Below are 20,556 nucleotides of genomic sequence, written 5' to 3'. Positions count from 1 at the left end.
TTTTCTCTGAATGCCGGCTGTGACATCCAGGCTACTGCCTCAGTCCCTGGGACACTTAGAGTCCCAGTGGTGCAAGGAACACTGATAGGCCCATGAGAAAACACTGACCCCTCCCTGTATCCAAAGCCTGAAGGTCAGTCTGGAGATATCAAGGTCCAGGGGGTGCTGCGCCTCAGCACCCCCTGCCTGCTCACTTGTATTCTGCTGCTCACAGCAACTGCATCTGAAGAGCAGGGACTACAGGAAAGAGGAAATCATTCACACGTACTCACGGGCAACTTGCTTTTATTTTTTTAATCGAAATGAAAGACTACTGAATTCCATCCGTTAGTCACCTTGCTCACTTCTGTGTCTCTCCAGCTTCTTCAAGTTCTGCTACCATGATCCTCCTAACACCTTCCTTTGCCATGCTGCCTTAGAACATCAATAAGAAAAACATTGCAGGACTCACAGCTTTGGGACTCAGGAAAGTGCACAAAGGTTCTTAAGAAAGCTCAACTCTGAGCCATCCACCAAAGTCCTTCTTCTTGCCTCCAAACAAAAGAAACAGTCATCACTTAGTCCCTTCCGACTCTTCACTTCCTCAGCAGCAGACCAAAGGAATGTTTCAAAAGCCGCGTGTGGTATGCATGTCTGTAATCCCAGCACTCAGGAGGCTGAAGCAGGAGGAACACACACACACACACACACACACACACACACACACACACACACATGGCATATTAAAGGGTAGATCTGGGGGTTGGGTTGCAGCTCGATGGTAGTGTGTTTGTCTAGCATGAGTGAGGCCCTTGGTTTTCCTCTCAGTACTGCAGACAGTAACTACTACATAAATAAAGCGTACAATTGCTCATAATACTTCAACAGTACTTGCTTCATGGTTCCTTTTTAAGACCAAAGAAGGACTACAGAGTAATGAAGGAAAGGAATTTTCTTTATATAAGCCCTCACTGGCTGCTAAAGACCAATGAAAGATTAAAGCAAGACACATTTATGACACTGTTTCTCCCCTCACTATGAACTCAAAATGACACCTACAACACTGTCTTGCTACATGTGCCAAAGAATAACTGAGTGCTATGATTTATAATTAGATGCCACCAAAGTGTATTTTTTTCCTCAGATTTTCTCCCGAGTGTCATCTGTGCTTTAAACATAAATGAACACAAAGAAATACTTTGGTCTTGGTTGGAAATATCCAATGATTTGGAAGCCTATAATCTCTAGAGAGAGAAAAAAAAAAGGGTTAATAAGGAGAATGAGGAAGAACAAATAATTCCAAAGCATATGCTTTGAATACTCACTAGCATACAGTGTTTTTGTACAGAACAAAGTGAATAAAATCAAATGCAGAATCATTCAGACGTATATTTTCTCTGAAGAGTAATGTGTCTTTGGATGTTTTATATATTTAACTCCTATAATTACCATTCTACTGGGTACACCAAGCAATAAATACTGGTTTTGATAAATGCTTAACCAAGGTTTTGCTCAGATTGAGCTCCTACTTCATTCACCTTTGAATTCTTAGCACTGAGCATGCCGGTTCTGTAGCCAGTGCTTGACTAGAACAAAATCTGAATTGTCCTCAGAACAAATCCAGACGGCCACAGACAGTATTTCCAGGGAATTTCACAAGGGAAAGGATACAGTGGGACATGGGTCACTTTTCTTATCTACCTGGAATGTGGTCAGGAGAATTCTGTCTTAGTAGATGAGGTCAAGAAACAGCCAGGGCTGGCTTCCAGGACTTTCTGGTCCTAGGATGAACCAAAATAAATCTTCTTTCAGAAGTAAAGGATACAGGGCCAGCCTGATAGCTCAGCGGACTAAAGCGCCTGCAGGGGGTTGGATCTCCATGTGCCATGCCGGCCCCGCCCCTGGGGCACGTTGAGGGGCGTGGTGATTGAGACCGGGCGCGGTGGCACGCACCTGTAATCCCAGTGCTTGGGTGGCTGAAAACAGGAGCATCACTATGAGTCCGACCTACGTAGTGAGACCTTGTAGACTCTGTCCTAAACACAGGGGAAAAAAAAAAGAAGTAAAGCATACAGCTAAGTTTGTTCTGCGTACCATCCAGGCATACTTTTCCATAAGGGGAAGCTGCAGGTTTTATTGCCATTACAAGACTACAGGGCTGAGGATATAGCTTAGTGGTACACCTGCCTGGAAAGCACAAGGTCCTGAGTTCAATTCCGGCACCCACACACACAAGAAAGGAAAACGACTGTTTTTTATGTATGTGGTACAGGGTCTCATTACGCAGCTCGAACTCATGGTGATCCTCCTATTTTTAGCCTCCCAGCACTGGGATTACAGGCATGTGCCACCATGCCTGGTCTATACTGCTTTTTAAAAAAGAGAGAAGGTAGTGGCCATGTGGCTTGTTTTGTGTCTTTTCAGTGGCCCAGCACAGGCTTGACTTCATGTGTAAGCACTGAGGTCAATTTAACAACAAGTGCCAATGTAAATGAGACACGCTGAAGAACACAGGCTCCAGAGCACATGAATTCAGTTCCCAGCTATACCAACAGGTTCTTTGGCCTTGAGCGAAGTACATAACATTTTAAGCCCTACTGTCTGTATCTATAAAATGAAGACAGCATCATTTACCTGCCAGACTTCTTAAAATAAATTTAAAGAGGTGATTTATCAAAGCCCTTGTAACACAGAGTACACATATAAAAACTGTGACCCTAAATTTCGCTAATCCCTATTTTCTCCATTCAAAATGAGTGCTCAGTAGGCTTCTGAGAAGCAAAATGAGTAAAACTCGTTTTCTAATACAAACTGAAAATTAGAGGCAGAATTATATGGTTTGTGCTAGAGGCTTCCCCCAAAGCCTTGTGCAGTCACAGGGCTCTTGCAAAGGCAGCTGAATCTAGAATGAGTGATGCTGGGATTAAGGTTGAATGATTAGTGAATCAGTCCACTGATGGGTCTGGCCTCGTTCTGGCCAGGATGAAGGGTGTGAGTGCTACAACCTCCCTAGGGCAGGTAGCCTGCATATAAGGGACAGAAAGTCTTGTTTCCTCTGGTTGTTTTGCCATCTTCTGGCCACCATGAAGTGGCTCTTCCTTGTTATTTTTGCTGTCCAACACCATCATGAACTACTGCCCCTCTGCCATGTGCCACCCTGCCTTGGAGCCAACAGATTACGGACCAAAACCCCTATGAACTGTGAGCTAAGTAAGCCTTTCCTCCCTTACCATTGGACATTGAGTATTTTGTCTCAACAACAAGAGAAAAGAAACTAAGACGATATGGCGGCTCTAAATTTACCTCTTAGCATACAGTAAAATCTAACTGGCATAACTCGTCCTGACTTTCAGTCTCTCCTGAAAGTCTCTGGACAAAGCTGTCTGGTATGAGTAAGACTTAAAGGAACAACTCTTTGGAAATAACTAAAAACAGCCTCTGAGAGCAGCCGACGAAGGTCCACCAGAGCTCTGAGTTTAGTTCTATTGAGGGAACTGCCATGTTCAACCCCTGAACCCAGTTATTTTCATGTTAGCACTCACTCAGAAACCCTCAAAGACAAATTGCCACAGCTGGCATATCTGGCAGGCACCATTTTTTCCTGTTTATAGCAGATATACCAACAAAAAAAGGTCTACATTTTGATGCAAATTTTATTTCATTTTTTGTGGTACTGGGGGATTGAACTCAGAACCTTCTGCCTGCCAGGCAGGTGCTTATGCCACTGAGCTATATTCCCAGCCCACAAATTTCTTTATCCAATACAGTATATGCTTCTTTTCTACTCTTTAGAATAAATCCTGTGGGGGGGGGGGGGGACTGCAAAAGGCAGGGCACTCTTCAAATTGATTATACAATATTACAGTTGGGGAGTATTTATTAAGCTCACAGAGTTTGATTTCTCCCAGTTTTATAGACGAGCAACTGAGGCTCATAACAGTTAAATAGTTCACAATAAACCACAGAACTACTGAGCAACAGCCAACACTGAACTCTGGCCTCCTCTTCCCAAATTCAATATTCTTCCTGCCATACCACATGGCTACCCAAACGTCACACTTTGTTTTATTTTCCCCCGCTGAGCCCAGCCACGCTGCATGCAAAGAACTCCAATAATATTTGCCACATTGATCTATAATCTCTTCAGTTCTGCTGTTTCAGCCTCATTCTTTATGTTAATCCCAGAGGATCCCAACAGTCATTTAATACAAAGTGTGAAGGTTTGAGAGGCATTCAGCAAGCAGTTTTGAAATCATAACCAAATTTCCATACAGCAACGTGAAAAGGGAGCTTTCTGTACCCATTTTAGAGATAAGGAAGCAGAGCCCAAGAGTGCAAGTGGCTGTGTCCAGGCCACCCTGCTCACTCTGGAGGTGGGACTTGAACTTGGACATCAGATTCCAAAGCCTGAGTCTACTCAATTTCACTGACTAAACCTAGTAAATAATAGTTGTTTTAAATACTGCCCCAAATGATACCCTCATCATTCTTTCTTCTAATCTATTCCATCAGAAAAAGGAATTTAGTTCACATGGCATTTTCAGGTCAGTCTCGGGGTAAAGAATGCAGGCTGACTGAACCACAGACAATGCTATGTTCTGCTCAAGAACATCTCCAGAGCACAGAGCCCTGTTTCCTTCAACTAAGCAGACTTCAGGCCCAGCTCCCAAGCCCAGAATAACAATAGCACTTGCATTACAGCCTTTCAGCCCCAGGAGATGGCTACATCTTCCCCACCCCCATGCTGAAGACATCTTCCATCACTGTTTTACGTGAAAGGGACCATTTCCTGTGAGTCTGGTCAGCGCGGTGCTGTAGTGCTGGTTGGAGCTGGACAAAGGCAAAAAGAAAAGTGGCAGAGAAGAAACCCCAGGCCTCCTTCAGGGTGCTCCTCACTGCTGTTAAAGATAGAAATGGTGGCAGCTAATGGTGGGGGTGGGAGGAAGGGAGCACAGGAGGGGCTGTGAAGGAAGGTGTAGGGGGACGGATATAATCCGGCACACAGAGACCTGTCAGGATGGGATTTATTTTTGTTCTGTGAGGGAGCATAATAGGGCTTTGCCTCTGCTCTCAATAGCTGTTTTGAAGTGAACTCTGCTGGTATGTCTTTAATTTGTCATTTCATTATGAAACTGTTTCCCTTCCAAGAAGCCTTCAAGTCAGGAAGCTCTGTCTGCCCACACAGGAAATTCCTTCGCTTCAACTTCCCCAAAAAGGAAATTTCCCTCAGAAGTGAGCCCAGCATATGCCTTTGAGCAGAGCTGTTTCAAGAAAGTTTGGCAGCTGAGTCCTGAAAACACTCCTGGCTTTCTGCTGCTGTGGGGAGGTTGGGATAAACAGTTGGGCTCTCACCCAGCGGGTGGGGGCCCCACCTAAGCTGACCCTGGCCCACCCCTTCCTCCCTCTTCTGCATTCTCAGGACACCAAAAGTTTTAACTAGCTGAGAGGACACCAGTACCTGGGGTTCCTGTGAAGAAAAGAGGTACATCCAGATCCCCATATGTGCTCATAAACAGTTATCCCTGTTACCTCAGAGCAGTTTCAACACAAAATGAACCAGGCCTTCATGCAAACCTACAAAGTTAGACGGCAAGATGACAGTACCTCACATGAAGGGAGCCCAAGAACACAAAATGGCAAGTTCAAGTTCCTCATGCCAACCCCATATACGTACGGTGGTGGGCTTTTTTTTCCACCTGAACTTTCCCAATGAGGATTCTACGTAAAACATGGAGGGGAAAACCATCTCAAACCACAGCCTTACAAAAATTAATCTCTCAGACATATTGTGAATGGCTAAGCAGTGACAGCTCAGAGCAGCTGTGCTGAAGTGAATAACATAACAGTATTTTACGAAGCTTCTCTGTAAGGAAGCTGCCAGACTTGCATTTAAGTTTTTAATTTCCCATTTCAAATGATTTCTTTCTTTTTTTTTTTTAAAGTTGTGAAAAGAAAACAACACAGAAACCTCATGCACAAAAAGAGGCAATGATACAAGCCATGGTCAGAGAAAGACACAGATGAGGAAGGGTAGCACGGTAGGATCTTATTTACGAGGCAATAGAGCAATATTTAAGGGACAAGCAAGAATCACACAGTTTACTAAAATTTCAGGAGAATACGAATCCTGATATTCTAGGTTGTGCTAGATATTTTTTTTATGGGATGGCTTTAAACTTTTACGATGGTGAGTTGTCTTGCTTTTTCTGTAATTTAGGAAGTTTTAAGCACAGTTGGGTCTCACGGTAGGATCCAACACTATTTTTCATGTCCTTTCAGAGTAGGGTAATAGGGCTTGGTTGGGAGGAAAGGAATAGAATGGAAAAATTTTAATGGATTTTTTCTAAAATTTTGTTTATTTATTTGTTTGGTACATGGTCTCAGTACACAGCATGGACTTCTAGTGATCCTACTGTCTCAGCCTCCCCAGTGCTGGGGTTACAGGCATGTACCACCATGCCCGGTTTCAGTAGCCAGCACAGCGCGGCACAGCATGCAGTACTGGGAATCAAACTCTGGTCCTTGAGCTTGCCAGGCAGGCGCTTAGACTGCCACGCTACTTCCCCAGCCCGATGGACCTTCTTAACTGCCTATAAGCTCTGTGACTTTGGCCAAGTTCCTTCACCTCTTTAAACCTTACTTTTTCATCAGTGAAGGAAGGATAGTAAAATTCATTTCACAGGACTGTTGGGAGGATTAAATGATATAATACACGTGAAAACTCCTCACCATAAGCACTCAATAAATAGAAATTATTACTCCATGTGGAGAGCTGTGAATGGTCTTTCTCCCAAATTCTACTTAGTAATCCCTGTCACACACATAAGTCACCCCTCTCTGGTGGCTCTTTCTGAGTCCCCAGGCCAAGGTTTCCCTGATCACTGAAACTTGGATTGAGATGCCTCTTAGACATCTGTGAGGTAAAGGCACTTCAGTAGGATGGCTGAAAGGCCTGAAGATCCAGATTTACACTCTCAAATTTATTGCTCCACTCAAAGAAACACAGATGACTTGCACATTCTCAGGCCCACACGTGCTTGGCAATGCCCAACTTTGGCCAAGACTGGTGCTGGCAACATCTGGAGACAGACAGCTGTGAATGTTAAGTAGCAGACTGCTTCTCTCCACTTCAGAGGTTTGGATTCCAATGCTTTGTCTAAATTAAGGGTCCTGGATTTTCCATTTAGTCTTACGTTTCTCTCCTCTATGGATAAAGCAAGCCCTGCATTAATCAGCTTTTCATTGCCATGACCAAGAGAAACAACCTAAAGAAGGAGAGATTTGTTCTGGCCCACAGTTTCAAAGGCATCAGTCCATGGTCTGCAAGCTCCATCACCTCAGGTGAGGAAAAACTGTCAAGGCAGAAGGGAATGGCGGGAGAAAGCCGCTCACCACATGGCAGCCAAGAAGCAGAGAGAGAGGGAAAGAGCCAGAGATGGAGGTGCCAGGGACACGATAAACCATTTAAAGGGGACCCCTAAGGTGAGTCGCCTCATCTACTGGGCTCCCAGTAGCCTGTTGACCTAGGAACTCATCAATGGATTAACCCACAGGATGAATTCTGTTCATATTCCATCAGCTGACAACCCCAACTTCAGTATGAGGATTTGGGGGAACATTCTGGACCTCAACCATAACAAGCCTTAAACAAAATTAGGGAGTTTATTTCTGACTCTGTCCACTCTCTTTCTGAAATCTCAATACTTCGGCAAATGGAAAAGTACCAGGCACACAGCTGCATGGATGATGCCGATGTGACAGTGCCCTGCTTACTTTCCCAGCTCTTTCCATGGATCACGTGGGGGGCAGGAGTCATCCCAGAAGTTGTGTTTTAGGAAGCAGTTACCTGGATAATTCTACATGTGCATGCGTACACAGACAGACAGACAGACAGACAGACAGACAGACACACACACACACACACACACACACACCTGAACTAACTATTCTCTAAGAGTTAAAAGAAAAACTTTTTTTTTTCTTCTATAAGGTCCAAAAATATATATGATTTAAAAAAATCCATTCAGGTCTTTGTAGGTCTCTGAAGTTCCTCTCAGCATTTGCTCAGGACGTTAAAATATAGTTTAAAAAGGACATCTGTAACTTTGATTCTCTTTCTCTCTCTTTTTAATGTATCTGGTACAGGGTCTCACTACTCAACTCAGACTTGTAGTGATCCTCCTGTTTTCAGGCTCCCCAGCGCTGGGGTTACAGGTGTGCACCACCCTACTTGGTCTCAGTGGCTGGCTCAGCACACCCGTGGGCAGGGCTGGCGCAGCCTGTAGTGCCAGGCATGGAGTCCCTGTCCCTGTGCTTGCTTAAGAAGGTGCTCAGTCTGCTGAGCTATCTTTCTGGCCCACCTACCCTTGATTCTCAAATGAAGAAAATCTCTCTTAGGGGATTTTCATATTTGTGTTCCTAAAAGATCTTTAAATAAAGTCCCTAATATCTGGGTGAATATTTGAATTATGGCCAAGTTTTAAGGTCAGTGAGAGGCCAGCAGGAAATGCCTGACTAAACTGTAAATAAGTAAACACAGGGTGTGTGTCCAGGGAGGGGATTCTGTGGGGTGGCTTTACCACCACCTCACAAGTGACAGGAGTGAAGTGGGAGAGTTTATTACTTTAAGAACAAGGCTGTATAAGGAATCAGGATAAAAAAAGAAAGAACACACAGTTTTCTCCCCACTCTGTCAATGTATAGTGAGAAACTGCGTGAAAGGACAGACTCACTTCCAACCCCCAAGAATAACAGCTTTGTGAACTTGCACTGCCCTGGGGCTCCTTCCTGAGGTCAGGTACACAAGGAGCAGGAAGGAGGAAGAGTGGCTCTATTTCCTGTGGAGGGCTGGCATCAAATCAGTCAGACTTGTTTCTCTATGAAGAGTTCCTGACGTTGGTGACCCAAGAGCAACAGAAGGGGACAAAAATCCTCATCAGTTTTGTTCACAAACTGTTGCAGCTTTGGGCAATTCCTTTTTGCCCAATCTTACATCCTCTTTTCACAGCCCATGACAACGAGTAGATGATTTGAGTAACTGATTTGGGGCCTCCATTTAGAAATAGTTCCTTGGGTGTGAGTTTTCCAGCCCAGGGGATGGCATAAGTGTCAGAGATTCTCTCTGCTGGCCAAAGCGGATGAAATGTGCTTTAAAGCTCAGCATCAAAGCCTTCGCTTTAGAAGCTGAAAGCCTTCATTCCCTTGCCAACTGTGCAGTTTCCCCTCCCATAATTAATTAATGCAGTAGTAATTGTTCATGTGCTACGGGGTTGCCTGAAGGAGGACTGTGCGGCCTATCTATGCAGATCAGCTGGCTCTGTAAAGCCCCAAACCCAGTGGAAACCATCTAGAGAGGGGGGAAAGTGTAGACTGTAATTATTACAGGTTACAGGAAAAGCAAACATGCCTCCAGTGGTGGAGGGGATTCCCACAAATCACACAGTTGGGGTCAAGTAGTTACCAGAAGCCACACCTGTGTGTAATGCACTGGGCAAAGGGCCAACTCCCATCAGAGTTCTTGGGCCAAAAGGGGTCTTTGAGGACGGGGACCAGTGTGCCACAAGAGCACGGGGGTGGGCCTGAAAATGGGCTATGCAGGCCGGGAAGCCAGCACAGGACAAGTGCGGCAGAGGCAATTTTAGAAGCCTTACAAGGCTCGGTGTCTATGCCAGGTCCCATCCTACAAAAGCAGGAACCCAGTCTCAGTCACTGGCAACACAAGGAAATAGCCAACAGTCAGGCACCGGACTTCTACATTTCCTTGCAAGGGCTATCCTAACCAAATAACCACAGTTAACATGGAAGAGAATCTCCTGGAATATCAAAATACTGCTTTCTGCACTAAGAATGGACGTTGACGACTGAAAATCAAGTGAATGATCATAACCAGTGCCATTTATAGACAATGCTTCACTGTTAATATCCCTGGCATTTCTATTCCAAAATCAGAGAACAATATAGAATGTTTGAGGGAAGAACCTCGGGAATCATAAACTCAGGCTATTTCCCTTTATAAATAAGGAAACTGCTGTCCAGAAGGGATAAATTGTAGGTTTACTCAAGTAGTAGCCACATGGAACTGGAGCCCCAGAGAACCAGGGCACCGAACAGACTCTTCGCTCTGTTACCTGTTATAAACATCATGGTACACAGGCCAAGTGAGAAAACAATGTCACCATCATATTAGGCAATTTTTCTGAGGCACGATGGCCTAACACAAATTAATGGAAAGTTAGATGTTTTACTTTGTAAATGCAAAATACAATCTACACATAGCACATCATCTTTACTACAGCTCATGTAACATAATAATATTTTGTGGAGTAGATCATCTCTCTTAAGCGGATGGGAAACTGAGTATAATGGGACCCTTTTTCTTTGTTTCTAACATCCCAGAATTTATACAGTTGAAAATATGTGACAGATAGTGTGCCCACAGGACTCGATAGGAAAATCTATTTTCCTCTAGATTCAAAAGATAATTTAGTTTGTATCGCTGATTTCAACCCATTGGGCCTTCTCATCGGTAGTTTATAGTTTATATATTTTCTCCTTCTAATCAACCATTAGAATGAAACAACATTCATTAGTTTCTGACACTCTTACTAAGCCATATGATGAAGTTGCTGGGGATGGGATAGGAAGCCTAGGTTTTGGAATGAGATGTGGATTCAAGTCCTGGCTTCTCCCCTGCCTTTCCACGTGGCCTCAGGAAATTGTATACTGCTTCCAAACCTTGGGCATAAAATACAGAATATATACTTCACAGTGCCTGTCAATTACTCAGAATAATGTAGAGGAAGTTCTTGGTACACAGGGTTCAGTACATAGTGACTGCTATTACTTACCAGGTATCATTGTGAGTGGCATTATGACCTTAAATACAGTTGGCTTTGGAGTGACTGCCAAGAGAAAGCTCTGTTCCTATTAAGCTGACAGGTGGGGTGTGACACCAAAAACCATACCTCACTGGCCAAGGTAAGCTACTCCTGCAAGACAAACTAATTTATTTCCACACTGTTACTTCTAAATTGGAGTTATGGGCCGGGGAGATAGTAGAATAAGTGCTTGCCTGGCAAGCGCAAGGGCCTGGGTTCAATCCCCAGTTCCACAAAAAAATAAGATAAATACAAAATAAATAAATTGGAGTTACATAAACTGCCTGATATCCCTTTGAGTTTTCTTAAGATGTTGGTATTCAACAACCTGCAACACTTGTTCTGAGAGAGAGAGAGAGAGAGAGAGAGAGAGAGAGAGAGAGAGAGAGAGATCAAGTTAGATCTTTCCTTGGAAACTGTCAAGCAACCTCAGTGAACCATTTTAGTTAACATCCTGACCCTTAGAGCTGAGAATTCAGCCTCCACTGAGGTGGAGAAGTCAAGTATTCCCTGCATGAGCCTGCAGGAGGTGCCTTTACCTTCCCAGTACCCAATCTGCATCTAACACACTCCAAAGTCCTTTATCTACTATCTATCTCTCTATATTTCCAGACTCCTAAAGCCCATTTAATATTAGTATTTATGGTATAAAAAGCAGAAATGGACCAATTTCAAAAGAATGGGTCTTATCCACCCACCCAAGATGGAAACAGGAAATAGTAGACCAGGGTGATTAATTATATTTGGGCATTTACCTTGGGCGTGTGGCCAGTACCAAGACCCACTTAAATCTCTCAAATCCTGTTTCAGAAGACATCAGAGAAAGAACCCGAACATGCACACCTGACACTGGCAACTGAGAAACCACCTACAGCAACAATAAAGTCAGTAACACCTGAAGGACTCTGCTTAGATTTACTTCTGGAAAAGCTTAAGGATAAAGCTGTTAAAAGTCATTCCTGCCAGAAAATCCAAGAGTGTGAGTTACAGATGAGGTATAACTCATCCATAAAGAAAACAGGAGAAAATATCTGCTCTTTGAGAATGGAAATTTCATCGTATCTGTATATTCTCGGCTCGCGCAATGCTCTGTGAGAATGAAGAGGAGCTGGGGAGGAACTCGGGAAAGCCTAGCACAAGCCAGCATCATGTTGAATCTTTACCGTACCTACAAGCAAGTTTTACACAGATACATGGGAGGCTGCCCTTGGAGGGAACGCATGCGCAGGGCAGCTGCATCAGTGGAACCCTAGGTCTCAAGAGGAAGTTCTGATGGTTGGAAAAATCAAAGGGGTGATGGCAGAGAGGAGAAAGAAGAAACGGAAGATTTCTTGCTTCCCATCGTTGTCCAAGTCATTACTGCAATATTAACTGGTTCTCACTGTCTTGTTTTGCAATGGCTCTCAGACTTTCAATGAGATGGGGTTTCTCGGCTCACATATCTAACCCACCCCACTAAGTAAGGACAACTAATTGCAGATGGCTTCTGAAGGCCTGATTCCCCACACCACAGAAATTGAAAGCCCTGATATGGAAAGGGTGCCTGAGCCATTGTTCAGTCTTTCTTCCCTCCCTATCCTACTTGGGTTCCTCCTCCCCTCCCCACAGCCACTTTGTCAGGGCTTATGCTGGAGGAACTGCCTTAAATGTACACAGAGCTCTCTGCATGAAATGTGAAGTGAAAGAAAAGGTCAATAAACCTTTGGTTATATATTTAAAAAAAAAAAAGACACCTAAAAATAGCTGCATTTATTGAAGCTGCTTCCTTATCAGGAAGCATGGAGCTAGGAATTAATGTCTGCCTGCATCGGAAATTCTTTCAGACAGCAAACCCAAAAAGGAAATTTCCCTTCCAAAGCATCCTGGCTGTGCTGCTAGGGGCTATTTTTTCTCTCCAAGCTCTTTAAATCCACTAACCAGGACCCTTGTACAGCCCATGTGCTGTGGGGAAAACAAAGTCTTCAAGCATTTGAATGCAAAAAAGGAAGGCACCCAAAGAAGCTTAAGTGGGGAATAAAACATGAAATGCCGGCTGCGGGTGAAGTTCGGAGAAGTGATTACTGCTTTGTGAAGACATTCGCTGGGAACTGAATTCCCTCCCCTCGTCCTTGTTTCACCTCTGCGGGTGATGTCACTGCACGTCACAGCCAGCTGTGCGAGGAGAGGCCATTTTCGGAACACTGATAACAGCAAGGGACGCGGGAGGATTTGATGGGTCCTGGGCAAAGATTGGGTGGGCCAAGGAAAGAGACCTGACCCATGAAAATGTTCTGGAGCAAGGAGCAAATGTGAGGGCAGGAAAAGCCTTGGGGTCAAGGACCGAAGAGCAGGAACAACTGGAAATCAGGAAGAGGAAGAAGCCAATGGCACTTGTCGTGTCATGTCTCAGGAAAATCAGTCTTGATACTATGTGGACACAACTGCAGGTACTTTCTTTATGAAACAGGCAAACAGGGACACACACACTTTGCTTGGTCACTAAAAATGAGGAAGGCAATTAGCTTTATACTAGCTGGGAAACTTGAAATGGGGCCTCTGGTGGGTTACCTGGCCACCCGTGCCTGGCGCTGCGCTAGATGTTCTACAGATGAGCTCTGATATCTAAAGAAAGCCTTGTCAGCAGCTGTTAGTAAACATCTGCGTCTTAGAGAGGTTGACTCGACTGCTAATAGAAAGTGGCAGCCCTGAAATTCAAGCCCCTTCAAGTCCGTATAGACCCAAGCCATGTTTTCTGATCTGGAAACTTGAAAAGGCAGGGGGTTCCTGCTGCCGGGTCATCCCTGGCACGGTGCTGGTGCCTCTGGGTGTCTGGTTGAGCTTCCCTTTCCTCTAAGACCTTGTCATTTTGGTCGTAGAGGTAAACAGAAATTTAACCTGACTTCACCAGGAGGCGAAGAAGAGCCAGGCAAGGTGGTATCCCCCTGTCATCACAGCACTCTGGGAGGCTGAGGCAGGAGGACTGCAAATTCAAGTCTAACTTAGGGAACGAACTTAGTGAAATAAATTAAAAAAGGGACTGGGAAAGTAGCACCGTGTAAAGGCCCTGGCTCAACCCCCAACATGAAAGAAAGGGGGGAGGGCGTGAAACTGAGTACATATTACCAGCCAAGTGGCATCTGGATCCATCTGCCACCCGTCCCTGCACTCGGCCACCCGGACATAGCAGGCAGCAGCCCTAGCTTCTCTAGCTCCTGTGTGTATTCTCCTAAAAGCTAGAAGGTGACTTCTGAAGTAGAAATCACCTCAGAGTCCTCCCAAGCTGTGCACCATTCCTCTGACCTGTATGGGCCACAGTCACCTCATCAGTAAAACAGACCCAACGACACCTGCTTCAAGGACCGCTGGGTCACTAGACGAGCTAATACGTCTGAATGCACATTGCTACTCCTACAATATCAAAGACTGACTGTGCCTATGTATTTCGCTCTCACTGTCCCTCAACCTCATGAAATGGTGGCTCTTGCCTGTTGAGCAAGGGGTGCCGCACTCTCCTATCTGTGCAGGTGGGAGAGGAACTTTCTGTCACGTGACTGCCCTAGACTCAGTCACTCTGCTGAGAAAGCAGAACAGACCGGCAGGGGAGCAGCAAGGCAGCATTTGTAAAGAAGACATGAAAAAAAACAAAAAACCAAAAAAACAAAAAACAAAAAACAAAAAAAACCCGGAACTCTTTGGGCCTGGGGAGATGGCTCAGTAGGATAAGCGTTTACCTGGCAAATGCAAGGACCTGAGTTCAATTCCCCAGTTCCACCAAAAAAAAAAAAGAAGACATGAAATTATTCAACACACACGCAGGAGGAGTAATGTAAGAAATCCGAAAGATACAAGGGAAGGAAGGAGACGGTTTCTGGAATTCTGGCTCTAGAAAACTCAGAGCGACTATTATGGCTATTTATTAACCTGCAATATCGTAAACCATAACCCTATTAAACAAGATGAATGAGTCCTGGGCTCTGGTTTTTAACTGCCAACTCAGTGGGATTTTTAGCAGGCAAAAATGCAAAGGCTTTGGGAAAATGGCCTAATGTGGATCCGTGACCAGACGTGGCCAAACCAACTAAATGTGAGGTGATAACGTTCAAGAGAAATTCAAACTAAAGAAACATTTAATTTACATTCTGCCTTCTGCATCAGAAATATATGGTCATTGTATGGTCCAGCCTGGGCATCATTATTTGAGGCACAGTGTTTAATAGAGCCCCCCGCCCCCCGTGAATGTACTGTGAGTCTGTGAAGGCTGGGATCTTAAATGTCTCCAATAGGCCTCTGTGGTAACAGCTCACTCTGTTAGCAGCCTATGGTGCTGTTAGGACGGGGTGGAGCCTTCAGCATGTGGGGTCTTCAGGGAGCTCTAAAGTTTGGTCATTACGGGTTTGGCCTGACCAGGCATGGTGGCGTGCATCTGGAATCCCAGCTATTTGGAAGGCTGAGGCAGAAAGATTGCCAAGTTCAAGGTCAGACTGGGCAACATAATGAGATTCTGTTTCAAAATTTTAAAGAAAAATTTTTAAAAGTCTGGGGAATGTAGCTTAGTGGTAGAGTGTCACTAAGTTCAATATTGAAAAAACAAAAGAACAAAACAGAGACAGGTTTGGTGGGGAAAACTGGATCCCTGTCCCCTTCCTCGATCTCCCCTGGCTTCCGGGCTACTGAGAGGTGTGCAGTTTCCTCTGTTATCTGCTCCCTGTCACGGTGTGCTGCCTCACCATGGCCCAAAGGGACGTGCAACCAGTGACTGAAGCCTGCGATGGCGTGAACCTGAATAAACTGTTCCTCCTTTTAAGTTGATTCTCTCAGGTATGTGGTCACAGAAACAGAGGGCTAATTGACCCAGAGCCTCTGCCACGACAGGCTGATGCCATGACGTGCCAGCCCTCGGTGGCCAAACTGTTAGTCCCTCGCTCATCCGCAGATGCCCTGACAAGAGCAGGGAGAAGTCACTCCTTCTCCTGGCAATGGCCTTCTTTGGCTGAGGAGCTCAAGAACGACCCTGACTGAGCGCCCCCGCGGGCCTTGGTCCTTCAGGGTCTCTCCGGCCACAATAGAACCTCAAGGTTCTCTTTAAAGAATGGAACGTTTGCCTCCACCCACCTGCTGTAAACAACGTACTGCAGCTCTTCCAGCCTCAAGCTTAAAAGCAAACATCGGTACTCTTTGTGGAAGACGCAAAAGCTCTGCCCTTTCTGTGCCCTCCATAAACATCATGTGTGCTGTGCCGGAGAGCCGGGGAGCTCTGCTGCTGCGGGGCTGTGGAAAGCTTGGGCAGTGAGACAGACCTGGTGACTGAGTGACCCTCCTTCCAGATTTCCCCTGCCTCTTGAGGACCACTCAATACCACTGCCCCATTTTTATCGCTTTGCTCTTATCACAGGCAAAAAAATAAAAATTAAAAAAAAAAAAAAAAGGAAAAGCATCACTTTCTACTGTTCAATGGCTTGTTAATTTGTCTTCCATTTAGCCTTAGCCTTGTCTTCTCAGAGCAAAATGGTGAGAATTTTTCTTAACTATAATGATCTCTAGGTTTTTTTTTTCTTCCCTTTTCAAGGATGTATTCTGAGTTAAGAATGAAAGAAGGAAAAGAAAGAGGGTAAAAGGATATTTATCTAGAGATCAATGATAAATGGGGAAGTGAAGCCACTTGGAGCCATACAGGTCTGGTGAGTATCTCTTTAAAACAACCATCTTAAAATGCTTTCAACCTAGTAATACCATAAAAGTCCTGCTGCTGTCTTCGTTTTCAGATTCTTCCCCGTACTTTCCATGAGCATTCTACTGGGAATTGTCTGGAATCCCAGATTAAAACAGCAATAACCCAATTCCCTTGTCAGAATATTTATTTTCTTTTAGGTTTGGAAACTCAGCTGGGATGCATCTTTAAGTGGCCACAGCTCAGCCGCGACCGTCTATGCGCCTCTCAAATGGCATGCTGAGTGGCCACGTCCTGGAACAGGGACGGGAGAAGCGCAGCTGAGCCTCCTTTGGAAAGCCCCAGTGGAGGGCAAGCAGCAAGAGCCTGGGAACCTCCACTTCCAGAGGATACACTCCAGATGTCAAGACCGGTGGTGTCCAACAGGGCTCCTGCATCTCACCAGGGAAAGGTCTCTCAAGTTTGCTACAGAGCAGACACTCTGGAAAAACTATTCTCCTGAACCACATCCACAATCTGATTATTCATAAGGTCCCAGAAACATGCTGCAGCTCCACGCTTGTTTATTGTTTATGTGAGGATTCAACCAGCCAGCCAGCCAGCCAGTCAGCCATCCGCTCACTGAAGGGCGACACACAAACTGATCAGGGATGGACAGAACATACAACCACAGAATGGATTCCTGCCACAAACCAATGCTGTAAATACATCAGGGAATCCTTGCTGAGTCTCCTACCTGCATTCATCTGTCCATCCAAACAATATTTATTAAGCACAATTATATGGAAAACAGCCTCGGCTTTGGCATCAGTTCTGAGAACTGAGTGTAAATCATGCCTCTATCTCTTAATGTTGAAGAACTACTTAAATCGTCTAAGCCCTATATATGACATGGAGATAAAGAACCCACCTTATAGTTATGAGAAATATATATATATATATATATATATATATATATATATGACTTCATACAGTGTCCAGCACATTCCCACAACAGTTACTGACGCTTACGACTAAGTGCAAAGCCAGTAGGATCTCATCAGATCCTGAGATGCAGTCCAGAGGGGGCACCTTGAAGAAACTACTCAAGAAGAAATTAAAAGAAAGAGTTCCAAATAAGAAGGATGTCTCAGATCAGAGCTGTAATATTCTACAGTTAGGAAGGCTGCTGAACACGTTTCTCTCTTAATGTACCGCACAGTTCTAGGAAAACTGACTTAAAAGACTGGCTCACAATTGGACAGCAGAAGGAGCTATGAAATCAGATTTCCCAACTACCAGTTTGGTTTGTTTATTTGTCTGTTTTTCCCATGATGAGTTCTTAGGAAGGGCTAGTTCGGCAGTCCAAGAGCTGACGAGTATCGGAGGCATCCACAGGCCAATCAGGAGACAAGGGTCTCCTTGGAGGATGCTATAAAGTATAGGAATAGGAAGTTGTGAAAGACACCTCTGCCCATTTTGGGAGAAGTATGTGCATTTTTTTTTCTCTGTACTAGAATTTATATTTGAGAAGAACAGAGAGTTTTGCCTGCTTCCTTTATTTCTGCTCATAGGCATAGATGGCAGAGGGCAAGCAATCGGTGACTATGGCTGGAAAGAACAGGTGAACCGAGCAGGTGGCAGCAGCGCTGGCTGTGCCCATGTGCCATGGATAGGTTCTATTTTGAAGTGCAAATTCCTCAAGTCAATGTAGTAGTCACAGGATGGTCTCTAAAGTGCAGCTTACTACCTGCTGGCTTTTTGAGGATAACAGTACACTCAACCAACACCATGTCCTTTATGTCCCAAGCTTTACTTAAACATTCACTGCAAGAGAGAACATGGTAGAGTGGGGCCATGTCCTTTATCTTCCTGCCCACAAAAAGCAGGAGTGCCTCAACTGTAATAGGCAGGAACTTTGTAAATATTAATGGATATAAGAGGCTGCAGGATTTGTCCCCAAGTCCCTGCAACTAACTTTATTGTAAGGGAAATGAGACAAGCCAGTAATCTTCCTCCAGTACCCTCTGTGTCACGATTATCTAATTCTTGGATTTACGGCAGAGAAAGAAAAGTGGAGCCTACACCCTATGTCCTGTTGTTCTATGCTTCCTGAGAGAAGATGAGAATGACCCCGGGACTATTGCTATGTAAAAAGAGATGGCAGGTAAGACTTTAGTGACACCATTTAAATCACTGGAGATCAATTAGAGGTGGGCCAAGATGACCCTGGGGTCCTCTACAACCTGGGTAACATTTATACCACAGAATCAGGCATTGCTTGGACACCGTGACCAGGATGGGAATCAGGGATTCTCTTTCACCAGCTGCCCAAGTCACATTTCATCACCTGACACAGGACAGACAGACAGAAAAGGAAAGGAAATGACAGGAAGGGCCGATGCTGAGGACAGCAGAACCAGCTGCCCAGGTGTGTGGGGCCCACTGCTGCCAAGCTAAAGGTGAGGATTCAGATGGAGGGTGGGGGGCAGGGTGGGGAGGATTTGGGGAGAATGGTAGAGTGCTGCAAACTGGGGCTGCTGAGACAAGGTAAACCCAAGAAAGAGAGAGGATGAGAAGAAGGGACAGGAGAAAGGACATGTTGTGGTATATAAAGTGCAGGAAAGAAAAGTAACCGTCACCGGAAAAGAGAGGGGTGGGAGGTCTACAAAGAACAGAAGAGCATACAGCTTAATAATAAAGCAGTGAAAGGCTGAATAAGAAACTGAGCCACATTTTGGACCAAAGACAATACTAAAGGGCAGCAAATGCAAATTCAGGAATGCAAATCATCTGGCCTCCCAGGGGTCCAAGTTGACTCTGCTCCCTATTACACATTTTCAGACTAGTTTTTCAAAATACATTTCACCCTCAGAGATGACACATCAATAAAAAGGAGATAGGAATCTCAAACTTTTCAAATCCATTTTGGGGGTGGGGTGGGGGCAGAAGATTCTAGAACAACAGGACAGTCACGTGAACACCATCTCCATTGCTCTCTGGCTCGGAGCCCTCTGCCTGTGTCCCCTTCCCCATGCTTCCAGCAGTCTGTCAGTCCATCCTTCCCGGACCCAACCGGGGCCTCCCAGGCAAACACTCACGCAGGTGCGCGGGCAGGCGGATCGAGTCTTCCTCCATCCTGAGCGCTCGAGGCACTGGAACATGAAGTGGAGTCGAGGAGGCGTAACTCGGCACCGGGCTCTCGGGAGGTGTATATGAAATTCGTTCCTGCTGTTAAAAATAAGAGCAGGAAGAGGAGAGGGGGGAAAAAGACAATGAAAGGTTGGAATGGAGGTGTGAAACCACCCAGGGGCGTGGGGAGCCGAGGAAGATGTGGCATTTGGACACTGGTGTTGGGCAACCTCGGGAGACTGCACACAGGAGTCTCGCAGGTGCCTAGCATTTAGGATTTACTCTTTAAATGTGGCAAAGGTTTACATTTGGGCCTTCCTTTCAGCCTCAGGACAACAGGTGTGCACCCATGTGGTTTGTCCCGGAAATGAGAAAAGGCAGAGGTGAGAAAAATGACAGAGAGGCCCTAGAGAATCTCTTTAAAGCAATTCTCTCAAGAATTATTTTTTCCAAGTCACACAGTTAATGGCATCAATACATTAAAACTATGTTTCCTTTTCTCTGGCAATATCCCCAGCTTCTAATCAAAGTATAATTCTATACTCAGATCCAACAAGAGGGAGCTAAACAGGCCAAGTTGCAAGTGATGCCTTCAAAGATAAGATCTCGATTTGGTTATTAAATGTCTGAGCAAGATTTTTCTATTCTATCTCCCTATATAATAACTACAACCAAAAATATCCAACATTTAAATTTGTCCTTCCTACAGGATCATCGGCAACATTAACAAGTATCTCCTCGCTCCTTCATTCCCTGTAGAAGAATCAGTATTTCCTGCTCTCTGAAGATTTTGGAGATCATTAAAAGATTTATTTCAATGTAAGGAAAGAACTGATTAACTGATGACATTTATCAGCGATGGAGTAGGCAAGCAGCAATATTTTTTTTATTATAATTCTATTTTGAACATTTATTTAGTGTGTGTGTGTGTGTGTGTGTGTG

At 44.8% G+C, this 20,556-nt stretch overlaps 1 protein-coding gene across 3 annotated transcripts in view; it reads right to left on the bottom strand.

Annotated features, from left to right (window-relative positions):
- Positions 1-20,556, bottom strand: part of Etv6 (ETS variant 6) — a 228,327-nt gene that overhangs the window by 114,342 nt on the left and 93,429 nt on the right. The window contains exon 2 of one of the 3 annotated variants that reach the window (XM_004626065.2): positions 19,584-19,713. The exons of 1 other annotated variant lie outside the window; for it this stretch is intronic. In XM_004626065.2, coding sequence (XP_004626122.1) covers positions 19,584-19,713 — 130 coding nt within the window. The remainder of the gene's footprint in view (positions 1-19,583; positions 19,714-20,556) is intronic. One more of the 3 variants, XM_023709544.1, reaches the window with a different exon arrangement.

Source organism: Octodon degus, unplaced genomic scaffold (assembly GCF_000260255.1).
Source record: "Octodon degus isolate 3935 unplaced genomic scaffold, OctDeg1.0 scaffold00012, whole genome shotgun sequence".
NCBI lineage: Eukaryota > Metazoa > Chordata > Mammalia > Rodentia > Octodontidae > Octodon > Octodon degus.
The sequence above is the reverse complement of the archived record's forward strand: the minus strand, read 5'-3'. Positions and strand labels throughout refer to the sequence as shown.